At 43.8% G+C, this 13,734-nt stretch overlaps 1 protein-coding gene across 1 annotated transcript in view; it reads right to left on the minus strand.

Annotated features, from left to right (window-relative positions):
• Positions 1-13,734, minus strand: part of LOC124777987 (Down syndrome cell adhesion molecule-like protein Dscam2) — a 481,000-nt gene that overhangs the window by 259,281 nt on the left and 207,985 nt on the right. The window contains exon 7 of the mRNA XM_047253558.1: positions 1,318-1,463. Within this exon, the coding sequence (XP_047109514.1) occupies positions 1,318-1,463 (146 nt within the window). The remainder of the gene's footprint in view (positions 1-1,317; positions 1,464-13,734) is intronic.

Raw genomic sequence — 13,734 nt, forward strand, 5'->3', positions numbered from 1 at the left:
AGTTCAAAGAAAGGCAGCACGTTTTGTATTATCGTGAAATATGGGAGAGAGTATCACATAAATGATACAGGATTTGGGCTTGAAATCATTAAAAGGAAGGCGTTTTTCGTTGCGACGGAATATTCTCTCGAAATTCCAATCACCAACTCTCTCCTCCGAATGCGAAAATATATTGTTGACACCGACCTGCATAGGGAGGAACGATCACCACGATAAAATAAGGGAAATCCGAACTCGTACGGAAAGATATAGGTGTTCATTCTTTCCGCGCGCTATACGAGATTGGAATAATAGAGAACTGTGAAGATGGTTTGATGAACCCTTTGCCAGGCGCTTAAATGTGATTTGCAGAGTATCCATGTGGATGAAGATAGAACAGCAGTCACTATGGGTGCATGAACCAGGCGTGTGCTGCGAAGGTCCATATGCAGCGAAGTCCACTGAACGGTCGTTGAGGAAACAGCTGTTGATAGCCCCTTGGTTCATCTGGGCCGTCAGTTGCTCAACAGTTGCTCTTATATTCTACACCTGTCCGCAGCCGTCGTTCAATCCTGTCATCTATGGCCCATGAGGCAGCACAAGTTGTCTCAGCGCTGGTTTTGGATAGCGCCATTTTGCCATTAACGGTATACTTTGACCCCGGTGGCACGCCAACAATTTACAAACTTAGCCTTTTCGGAAATGCTTTCCCCTTGGCACCAAAAGCCAATGGTAATGCCCTTCTGGACGTCAGATAAATCGCTCCGTTTGCGCATTACAACAACGACTGCAGTGTGTTCTGCATCCCTCCATACTCTCCACTGCTAGCTATGGTCTGTGTATGTTGACGTCGAACACAGGCGGTGCTCACATTAATGTGACCACTGTGACAATTTTGCTAACCTTCACATTCTCTAGTAGATGGATGACTGGTTCTTTTAAATATAGTGTGCAGCAATGCACACTAGTAGTAGTGACATACCATGTGTTTACACTACTTGAGACGTGTTACTTATTGTTACCAAGGTTTTTGTGGCAAGTTCACTTTTAGTTGTTGTATATTCTGGAAATTTGGTACATTTAAGAAAGATTACAAGTAGGAGTCCCCTTTCTAACCGTGGAGATGCTTGTGTAACAATCGTAATCCATAATCTGGATTATAATTTGCAATCAAGGCAAAACTTGGATTGAACAATCATAGCGTGCATTTCACAACCTGACTGAATCGATAGTAACAAACGGTGCTGATGGTCGCACCATTTAGCGTCGTGTACCACCAATCGTCATCATCTTCATCATCATCATCAATGACATTAAAATATTGCCAGCTGAGGATACCTGGAGAGCCTTTGGAATGGGAGCGTTGTCCTTGAGCCAGGAGAAGCGGATGGGTAGGTCACCAGAGGACACGGTGCAGCTGATCTGGGTCCTGCCGCCCTCTCGGAGGTTGGTCGGGAAGAAGAACGGCGTCACCACAGGCGGGCCTGAAACACAGCACCAGTAGGTCAAAATAGTGCAAACGTACGCGGGCTCATAGAAATGTATAGGTCATCATAAATTATTGGGCAGTTAACTGGCAGTTGATGTGTGTGTGGAGAGCTCACGGGTTAGCCCGAGCGCATGAACTCGCCAGACAGTGTATTATAGACATACAGTCTCCTCAGTCACGGAATGGAGGATCGACATCCCACTCTTGTTTCGCATACATGTCAAGGAGATAATGTACAATGCGGCACTAGTGAAAGGGTCTTAGAAAATTTTCAACTGGTCGGAACATTAAGTTTGCAGATTTCTACTCGAGTCACGAAATTAAATTTAGGAGGGAATTACTTTTTCTGTGGAAAATGAAAGCATGGCAGGACAGCAGAACAGCAATGAAGGTTGTCACTGTATTACTCGATTTGCAATATGTAGAAACAAAGATGAGCAGTCAAACAGAGGGACACGCTCAGGACGAGTTTTGCAGAACACTAAACGAGAGGGGAGATTGAGTGGCACTCTATTTCCTTTTTGTAGTTCGTCTTCTCTTACTTCTTGTTATTTCAATCTTTCTCTAGTTTACTCTCACTCAGTAGAACATTCCATTAAACAGCGCCTCTTATTCTTCCTCATTTTTACTGAAAGTAGCAACGTCATCAGAGAATCACATGCTGATCGTGAGGCTGACTAAGTGTTTAAGAAAGCCAAACAGCTAACGTCCTCGGTCTGCTTTTCAGGCCCCAAGACAGAAGCAGTACCCAATCTGTCTGCGTATACAGCAAAATCTCTGTGCAAATGTGCGTGGTGTAGCGTATTTCTGAGATGGAAAACAGGAACCAGCCCGGGTATTCACCCAGTGGGATGGGGAAAACACCTAAAAAGCACGTTCAGGCTGGACGGCACACTGACCCCTCGTCGTTAATCCGCCAGGCGAATTCGATGCGGGTCCGGCATAATTCCCCATCCCGGTCGCAGTGGTGTTAACACACGCGGTTACCCAGGATTCTCATTATTGATGTTCTCCAGCCCTGAATTTTAATGTCACTTTCACAGCTTCCCTCACCTTTAATCACTTCTATTGAAATACCATCATCTACTGAGTACTCTCCTCCTTTCAGATCTTCAAAACCTTTATACATTTTCAAAGTAGTTTTTAGTGTAATACATTGTTTTCATTAGAGTGAAATTGAAGGAAATTTAATACATTTTCTTAGAGAGAATATGTTAAGTAAGGTGTTTCATCATTCCGTAGTTTATCTTAAACGTAATAGTATGACTGCAGCTAGAAATTCAGATATGTATACCGTATAATTGTACAACAATTGTCAGCATCCAGAAACATCTGTCCACTCATGCATCCATCGTACTACAAAAATGATGTGTTTGTAGCCTGTACGGTTGTCAATAGGCCATTTACACTTGTTGTTGTGGTCTTCAGTCCTGAGACTGGTTTGATGCAGCTCTCCATGCTACTCCATCCTGTGCAAGCTTCTTCATCTCCCAGTACCTACTGCAACCTACATCCTTTTGAATCTGTTTAGTGTATTCATCTCTCCCTCAACGATTTTTACCCTCCACGCTGCCCTCCAATACTAAATTGGTGATCCCTTGATGCCTCAGAACATGTCCTACCAACCGATCCCTTCTTCTAGTCAAGTTGTGCCACAAACTTCTCTTCTCCTCAGTCCTATTTAATACCTCCTCATTAGTTGTGTGATCTACCCATCTAATCTTCAACATTCTTCTGTAGCACCACATTTCGAAAGCTTCTATTCTCTTCTTTTCCAAACTATTTATCGTCCATGTTTCACTTCCATACATGGCTACACTCCATACAAATATTTTCGGAAACGACTTCCTGACACTTAAATCTATGCTCGATGTTAACAAATTTCTCTTCTTCAGAAACGCTTTCCTTGCCATTGCCAGTCTACATTTTATATCCTCTCTACTTCGACCATCATCAGTTATTTTGCTCCCCAAGTAGCAAAACTCCTTTACTACTTTAAGTGTCTCATTTCCTAATCTAATTCCCTCAGCATCACCCTACTTAATTTGACTACATTCCATTATCCTCGTTTTGGTTTTGTTGATGTTCGTCTTATATCCTCCTTTCAAGACACTGTCCATTCCGTTCAACTGCTCTTCCAAGTCCTTTGCTGTCTCTGACAGAATTACAATGTCATCGGCAAACCACAAAGTTTTTATTACTTCTCCATGGATTTAATACCTACTCCGAATTTCTCTTTTGTTTCCTCATTTACACTTATAAGCCAAAATTTTATGACCTCCTGTTTACTTTGTTTTGAATGCATTTCGCGCAGTCAAGGAAAATACACAGGGCAAATGTGGATAGATAATAACACGAAAACGAGAGAATATTGGGTGTCAGTGCAGTGAAGTGTGATAAAAATGGAACGCCTGTGTGTAGAAGTACCCTTGGAAATAATGTAGAAGCCAAGAAACGGACCACTGAGGATGCTTTAAATAAGGAAAACGGGTCTGGTCTATATAAGACTTCATTCAAGTCAACGTAGTTCCCTAGTTAGGGAACGAGTATTGGGGAAGAGATGCAGGAATCCTGCATTGATGCTCTTGACAAGTTCCTACTGGAGAAGGTTTGTTGCCTTTATCCGACTTTTTATGAAGTCTCATTTGTGTATCAGTGTCGTGTGGATGACTGTGATTAGTTCTTATACAGTACAGTGTTCGGTTCATATTGTTATGCATGAAGGGAAGGGAGAGGGTGAAGCCCATGTTCAGGTACATAGCGTGCTCCTCTCGAATAGCACCAAGGAGCCGCCGAGCTTAATGTGTCCATCCTACGGACGGATCACCATCACCAATGTCAGACGCCCCAACTCCGTGAGACACTGTGAAGAGGTTTGTAATTTAATGCAGGACATTGGCACAAAGACTGGTGATCAGGAACCTTACGGTACCACCTCTTCTTTCCTAGCCGGCCAAATACGACAGTGTTATATAACTCTCATAAAGAGAAATCAAAAAGAAAGGAACTGGAGGCTGTAAAATGAAAATCGCTGAAAGGATCGTAATGTCATTGGCTGCGGAATAAGGTGCGATCGGTATAACAGCCCCGATGCCACGAGCTCGCTGTCGGATGGACACAGGCGTACACCGATATAACGGTAGAGTGAGCACGTGTACGCATGGACCATCCACTGCATTCAGTCGCGCTGAACAGAAAAGTTAAATGGCGGCTTCAAAAGAAGAGCAAATGGGAGTTGTACATTTCCTGACAGTAAAAGGACTACAGGGAATGGAAATTCATCGAAGAATATCTCAAGTGAACGGAGAGCAGTGCATGTCTGTTGCAAATGTCAAGGATGTGTCACAAGTGATTCCGGGAAAGTCATACGAGGGGCGTTTGAAAAGTCCGTGCAAAGTCCCAGAGATGGCACCATCGGCACTTATCGAGGTCATGTTTAGTTGGTAGCATCTTTGGAAAGAACGCACACCAAGTTTCAGAGGTATTGGTCTATTTCTTTGTGTTTGGCACTCGTGTAAATCAAGGAAGTCTAGTGATTGTCAAAAATGGATGAAAAAGAATTTCCTGTGGTGATTAAACATTACTTTATGAAAGGCAAAATGCGTCAGGAGACTAAAGAGAAGCTTCATAAACATTACAGTGACTCTGCACCTTCGATTACAACAGTTTATAAGTGATTTCAAAATTTTTGGTGTGGCCATATGGGCACAAGTGATGCTGAACGTTCTGGACGCACTGTGGAGGTTACGGTTCCAGAAATCATTGATAAAATCCATGATATGTTGATGGATGACAGAAGAGTGAAGGTGAGTGAGATTGCTAGTGCTGTGGGCATCTCGAATGAATGGGTACACAATATTTTGCATAAACATTTGGACATGAGAAAGCTGTCCGGAAGATGGGTTCCGCGATTGCTCACGCTTGATCAAAAACGGAATCGTGTAAAGTGTTGCAAGGATGGTTTGCTGCTGTTCGGGAAGAATCCGCTGGACTTTAAGCGTCGTTCCGTCACTGTGGACGAAACATGGATACATTACTATACTCCTGAGACCAAACAACAATCTAAACAATGTTACCAAGGGAGAATATGCACCAAAAAAGGCGAAGACCTTTCCTTCGGCCGGAAAGGTCATGGCGACTGTCTTTTGGGATTCGCAAGGGATATTCCTCATCGACTGACTGGGAAAGGGTAAAAATATTACAGGTGCATAATGTTCATAGTTATTGGACCGTTTGAAAACCGAGCTGCAAGAGAAACGCCGGCGATTGGACCGGAAAAAAGTCCTTTTCCATCACGACAATGCACCAGCACACACTTCAGCAGTTGTGGTCGCAAAATTAATGGAAATAGTATTCCAACTCGTTTGACATCCCCCCCCCCTCCCCTATTCTCCAGACTTGGCTCCCTCGGACTACTATTTGTTCCCCAATTTGAAGAAATGGATGTCGGGACAATAGCTGTTTTGCACACTTGGACAATTCCTATTATTCGGAGGGGATCAACAAATTAGAACAGGGTTGGACGAAGTGTATAAGTCTAAAAGGAGACTACGTCGAAAAATAAAAAAAAGTTTACCCCAAACACGTAAGTAGTTTTTATTTTTGCACGGACTTTTCAAACGCCCCTCGTATGTCAGTGGCCGGTGCTGCATGGTCCGGAATGCCACATCGCATTACAGATGGCATTGTCCGACAGGAGGGGACCCTCATTATTCAAGGCAGGCGAGTTACGGTAACAGCCATTGTCGCAGAAATCGGATAAGCCATCATTAATGTCAAATTGAAATTTCGCAAAGTGTGAGCCCATTGAGTGCCTCACATTCTTCACCTAACACAGGAAGCATATCTGTCTTGAACTTACGCAGCGCTGTGCCAAGGAAGGGGATTAGTTCGTGTCACGAGTCGCCGCTGGAGACGAGACCCGAGTGAAAACACCAGGCACTGGAAGCACGCAGGGTCGTTGCCACTCAAAAAATCCAAGGCCGTCTACACGGTGCGGGAAAGTTTATGTTCACCTTCTTTTTTGACCGAAAAGCCATGTTTTTGCAGAACGGGCACGGGATAACGGTGAATGCACAGTGATACAGTGACCACCCTCTCCAAAGCGATCAAATCGAAACGATTGGGACAGCTCACCCATTGGGTCATTCCGCTTCACGACAATTCAAGATCGCATACAGCAAAGGGGCTCTTGCAGACACTGAAATGGGACGTTCTCAGTCCGGTCAAGTCTCTCCAAAGAAGACTCTGAGAGACAAACGATGCACCTCGGACGAGGCCCACAAAGCAGCCTCAGCAATTATACGAGACCACCATGCACCGTGTTGTGTCGCAGCGGGACAAGTGCCTCGATTGTGCTGGGAAATAGCTTTGAAATGAAGGTACAAGCTTCTGTTTACAGGTGTCCAGATTGTTATTTTTTATTTACTTATTTATTTTTTGGTTGTTCCTCGTACATTTAAAACGCAGAAGGGAAGCCTCTAATGATAACATAAACATTGAACAATTTCTTATTTACAAGGAGCGATTAAAAAGTTTGTTTGAGGGCGTGCCTGCGGCGTAAATGCAACTTAGTGCGACATGTAAGCAGTGGGTTAGTGTGGAATTTCTGCCCTTCCAAAATGCGTACTTTAAAAGTGACAGTGTGAACTCGAAGACATTGTTACCGAATGCTTCAAACAGGACCAACAATTTGTAATTCATTTCTTGGCTGCCGAAGGACAAACGCCGGTAGACACGCGTCGGAGAATTAATAATGTGTATGGGGCAACATGTCTGTCGAAACCCATCGTTGTGGAATACTGCGCCAAGTTTCGTGCTGCTTCATGATAACGTGAGTCCCCATATCGCAAATGTAACGGAGAAGTTACGCCACCAGAAGTGGGACACACTCGAACACCCACCCTACTACACTACTGGCCATTAAAATTGCTGCACCACGAAGATGACGTGCTACAGACGCGAAATTTAACCGACAGGAAGAAGTGCTGTGACATGCAAATGATTAGCTTTTCAGAGCATTCACACAAGGTTAGCGCCAGTGGCGACACCTACAACGTGCTGACATGAAGAAAGTTTCCAACCGATTTCTCATACACAAACAGCTGTTGACCGGCGTTGCCTGGTGAAAAGTTGTTGTGATACCTCGTGTAAGGAGGAGAAATGCGTACCATCACGTTTGCGACTTCGATAAAGGTCGGATTGTACTCTATCGCGATTGCTGTTTATCGTATCGCGACATTGCTGCTCGCGTTGGTCTAGATCCAATGACTGTTATCAGAATATGGAAGCGGTGTGTTCAGGAGGGTAATACGGAACGCCGTGCTAATATGGAAGCGGTGGGTTCAGGAGGGTAATACGGAACGCCGTGCTGGATCCCAACGGCCACGTATCACTAGCAGTCGAGATGACAGGCATCTTATCCGCGTGGCTGTAACGGATCGTGCAGCCACGTCTCGATCCCTGAGTCAACAGATGGCGACGTTTGCAAGACAACAACCATCTGTACGAACAGCTCGACGACGTTTGTAGCAGCATGGACTATCAGCTCGGAGACCATGGCTGCGGTTACCCTTGACGCTGCATCACTGACAGGAGCGCCTGCGATGACGAACCTGGGTGCAGCAATGGCAAAACGTCATTTTTTTGGATGAATCCAGATTCTGTTTACAATATCATTACGGTCGCATCCGTGTTTGGCGACATCACGGTGAACGCACATTGGAAGCGTGTATTCGTCATCGCCATATTGGCGTATCACCCAGCGTGATGGTGTGGGGTGCCATCGGTTACACGTCTCGGTCACCTCTTGTTCGCTTTGACGGCACTTTGAACAGTGGACGTTACATTTCAGATGTGTTACGACCCGTGGCTCTACCCTTTATTCGATCCCTGCCAAACCCTACATTTTAGCAGGATAGTGCACGATCGCATGTTGCAGGTCCTGTACGGGCCATTCTGGATACAGAAAATTTTCGATTGCTGCCCTGGCCAGCCTATTTTCCAGATCTCTCACCAATTGAAAACGTCTGGTCAATGGTGGCCGAGCAACTGGCTCGTCACAATACACCAGTCACTACTCTGTGGTATCGTGTTAAAGCTGCATGGGCAGCTGTACCTGTACACGCCATCCAAGCTCTGTTTGACACAATGCTCAGGCGTATCAAGGCCGTTATTACGACCAGAGGTGGTTGTTCTGGGTACTGATTTCTCAGGATCTATGCACCCGAATTGCGTGAAAATGTAATCACATGTTAGTTCTAGTATAATATATTTTTCCAATGAATACTCCTTAATCATCTGCATTTCTTCTTGGTGTAGTAATTTTAATGGCCAGTAGTGCATATTCCTGATCTCTTCCCATGCGACTGACACGCCTTTGGTTTCTTAAAAAAGCCCCTGAGCGGTTGAAGATTGCTGTCGGACAGGGAGGTGCAGCAGGCAGTTACGGACTTCTTCACGCAGGAGAACACGGTGTTTTATCAAACAGGTATCTTCAACGTGGTATGTCGGTGGGAAGATTGTCTCAATGCTCATGGCGATTTTTCCTGACGGACATACCGATTCTGGACTGTATAGCCTTCAAACTGAAACTTTTTGATCGCCTCTTCTAGTTAAATGCTCACAGTCGTTCTGGAAACCACAAAGATTACCATGCACAGCACACTTTACTTTGGAAACAGCTGTGTTCACGCCTTGAAAGCCTTCTACATAAGTAACTGATTTGTTACACGGAGGTACTAACCGTGAGAGAGTGAACACTCATCTTGGTACCTCTAATATGTTTTAAATATGCAGTTGCGATACTGATATATACCTGTATCTTGCGTCTACACAAGCTTCTGAACTATACAGTACATGTATGATACACACATCAAAAAATGTTTTGTAACACCCCTGTTCCCAGAACTCCTGAAGACAGATGTTGACTGTGGATATTGTATCACAGACACATTCCTTCGGACTGTTCAGAGATGTCACTGAACCAGCCCAAAGATGTAAACAACCACGCATGAGCTTTACCTAGTAGACGGAGATGGTCTGACAAGCGATCAGCTCCAGTCATTCCACCAGGAAGGGGGGTACACGACTCGTGTTGTCTGTAGTTCAACCATGCCTAGACGGTCAATACCGCGGTTCGATTGCGTCCGCATTGTTACATTGTGCCAGGAAGGGCACTCAACAAGTGAAGTGTCCAGGCGTCTCAGAATGAACCAAAGAGATGTTGTTCGGACCTGTTGATGATATGCCTCGTTCAGACCGCCCAAGGGCTACTACTGCTATAGATGACCCCTACCGACGGATTATGGCTCGGAGGAACCCTGACAGCAACGCCACCATGTTGAATAATGCTTTTCGTACAGCCACAGGACGTTGAGTTACAACTGAAACTGTGCGTAATATGTTGCATGAAGTGCTACTGCACTCCAGACGTCCACGGCGAGGTCCATCTTGGCAACCACGACACCATGCAGCGCGCTACTGATGGGCAGATCAACATGCCGAATGGACCGCTCAGGATTGGCATCACGTTCTTCACCGATGAGTGTCGCATATGCCTTCAACCAGACAATTGCCGGAGACGTTTTGGAGGAAACCCGGTCAGACTGAACACTGTCCAGCGAGTGCAGCAAGGTGGAGCTTCCCCGCTGTTTCGGGGTGGCGTTATGTGGAGCCGACGTACGCCGCTGGTGGCCATGGAAGGCGCCGTAACGGCTGTACGATACGTGAATGCCATCTTCCGACCGATAGTGCAACCATATCGCCATCATACTGGCGAGGCACTCGTCTTCATGGACGACAATTCGAGCCCCCATCGTGCACATCTTGTGAATGACTTCCTTCAGGATAACAACATAGCTCGACTACAGTGGCCAACATGTCCTCCAGACATGAACCCTATCGGACATGCCTGGGATAGACCGAAAATGGCTGTTTATGGACGAAGTGACCCACCAAACACTCTGAGGGATCTACGCCGAATCGCCGTTGAGAAGTGGGTCAATCTGGACCAACAGTGCCTTGATGAACTTGTGAATAGTATGCCACGACGAATACAGGCATGCATCAGTGCAAGAGGACGTGCTACTGGCTTTTAGAGGTACTGGTGTGTACAGCAATCTGGACCACCACCTCTGAGGGTCTCGCTGTATGGTGGTACAACATCCAATGTGTGGCTTTCATGAGCAATAAAAAGGGCGGAAATGATGATTATGTTGATTTGTATTCCAATTTTCTGTACAGGTTTCGGAACTCTCGGCTCACAGGCGATGCGAAACATTTGTTGATGTGTGTAGTAACCTATCAGGATTGTACTGCCATTCAACTATTTCAATGATCTCACGTGTCTGTATTATAGATATGCTGATATGAAAAAACGGTCGATGTCTGCATGCTGGACGTGTAAGTCAACGCTTCTGTTCTCATCAGAAATCGGTAAATCACAGCAGGTTGTCAAGGAAGTTTCCTCATCGCGTCCGTTTGTACACAGAGGATCTGACGGAAAAATCTTCTCTGTAACCACAGACGTGAGAAGAAAATTGTTGGCGGTACCACCTGGTACACAATCATTGCGCCTGGAGCTAGATGAACATCATGGGGACATAGAATTGGTCTGCATTCCAACATCGAGATCAAAATTTCAAACTTTGTATTTACGAAGCCTGAGCTAGCAGGATGGCTATAGTAATATTTGAACTATCAAGTACCACTCATATGAACAGTCAAAAGCTTAATCTGATTGTCGTATTTTACTTAGATTATGTAGAGTAGTAACTTACTGTTCTTTAATGCTCAAAGACAGCAGCGGCTCTTTCAAGCCAGTTCTCCGTATTCGCATCCTAAAATTTTAAAATGGAGGTTTTGTTGGAAGTACATAATTAAACATGAGTCTCCATTCAATTCTTTAGTCATATATTAACAATTGTTTTTCTTAATTATCATTAGTACTTTTAAATGAGTGCCGGTCGAAGTGTCCGCGCGGCTCTGGCGCTGCAGTCTGGAACCGCGAGACCGCTACGGTCGCAGGTTCGAATCCTGCCTCGGGCATGGATGTGTGTGATGTCCTTAGGTTAGTTAGGTTTAACTAGTTCTAAGTTCTAGGGGACTAATGACCTCAGCAGTTGAGTCCCATAGTGCTCAGAGCCATTTGCACCATTTTTTTTTTTAAATGAGTGAAACAATCAAATATCTCACGGTGTATCCCAGCTCAGCAGAACAAGCACTGAAACTGTATTTACCATTTTCAAGCACTTATTTGGGCGAAAGAGGATTTTCAGCGGTAGTGGCGATAAAAAATAAGCTTAGAAGCAAACTCAGTATTGCCAATGATTTACGTTGCGCAGTTTCTACTATTCAGCCAAGAATTCAGAATCTTGTAAAAAATATGCAAGCTCATCCTTCACATTGATTTATATGTTTGTTTCTTGACATATGTGTATGGAAATAATATTTTTATAATAAATACGTCACATTATAAGAGAACTTGTTATTTTCCTCCTAACTATCCTTACATGTAGGTAATACTGTAAAATTATAAAAAAACTATTTCGAAGAAACAATATTTATAAAATAAACATAGTGAATCTGATTTAAATATAAATACTGCGTGTGATCCTTATGGATTCTGATGTTACGTGTGGTATGTTATCTCAACTAGTAATACTATTTCTTCTGGATGAAGACGTAGCGAAAGTTTATCCTAGATATGGCAAGTGAAGAGTATTCCTAAAATCGTATACTGGTGAAGAGATGGTGTGCAGCAAGGGAATGTAATCAAGGTAAGGAAGTTGTTTTATTCATATTTTTTAAAGTTCTGTGTAGTCTGCAAAATTATTTCGTAAAACTTATTTTTTATTTTTTGTCTAGTTCTGGGAACTGGGCCTTTGTCGCTGTTCGGTAACTGGCATCGTTGACATAAATGCCAACCTATGCGCAATGACAATGGGGAGCACTATAGGCGTACAAATCAGTGATGTTCGTTAACACCGTGACTGAGTGACTATTTTTGATAATGAGTGAAAGTAATAAGCTACGCTCAAAATAATGGCCCGCATCTACTAATCCGCAAAGGCCGCAAATATTGGTAAACAAGGACTTCCTTTACTTTAGGAGTGGCTTATAATCACTAGACTAGACTGATGACGTAATAACTGCGACTCGATACATTAACAGTCCACCATGTTACATGGCGCCACCATCACAAATTTTTCAATAGTTTCTTGATAATTAATAAAAATCTCTATATTTTTTTAGGGGGGGGGGGGCAAAGAAGTTTTCTTTTCGGCAGCAGGGGGGCGTGACAAACAAAAGTATGGGAACCTCTGATCTAGTGCATAGCTGGGTAAGCACGAAAGTTTTTAATATATATTTTGTTACGTCATTTGTGGTCGCAGTGAAGGTTAAAAGACAGAGATTTTCATGTTGTTAAAAAATTATGTATCGAATAAACTGCCTGTGATGGATAGCAATGAGTGGATGTTCCATCACAGTATCAGTTTGAAGCTAATTATTTCAATCGTATTTAAGAAGTTGAGGGGCGAACTTCAGGAAGCAGCGGATCAAGATGATTAGTTCTTTAAGTCCTCCAACTAATGTGTCCTTTTTTTATTGTTGAGAAAATAGGATGATATCGTCAAGTGAGCCTCAAAGAGAATTTGAATTATTGGGCAGATCAACGAAAGGAGAACCGAGTATTATTTTCATCGTGTCAGCGACAACAGCAACCATTACAAATTGTCTCGAATGTAAAACAGCCCACAGTTGCACTAAATTACGTTTACTTTAAACCTTGAGCATGGTTTCTGCTATAATAATATACCCTTCCTCCTGGGGCCAGTATAACAGAGGTAGTGGCGGAGGACTTACGGTGCCATTTCTAATTTCACTTATGTCCGAAACAGGCTTATGTCTGTTGAAGCTATTTTATTGGTCTTGACACAGCTGCTGGACTAAGATATTTCTCAGTTGTCAGTGTGTATGACTCCTGAAGAAGGCTATATTATTATAGCAGAAACCATGGTCAAGGTTTAAAATAAACGTAATTTAGTGCAACTGTGGGCAGTTTTTTATTCGAGAATCGATTATCTTTGTCGAATTGCAGTCCGGATCCGCAATAATTTAGATTCGTATCTGTAATGACAAAACAGCACTTTAACTGTAGATATACTGACTGAGGTGTGAATTTTAGCCATGTTTTCGAAATTCGCATCAATTCTTTGGCGTCGTAATCTACTGTATTGTCACCCCTGCAGCCTTCAGTTGCTAGC

The sequence above is a fragment of the Schistocerca piceifrons genome, chromosome 1, assembly GCF_021461385.2.
Source record: "Schistocerca piceifrons isolate TAMUIC-IGC-003096 chromosome 1, iqSchPice1.1, whole genome shotgun sequence".
NCBI lineage: Eukaryota > Metazoa > Arthropoda > Insecta > Orthoptera > Acrididae > Schistocerca > Schistocerca piceifrons.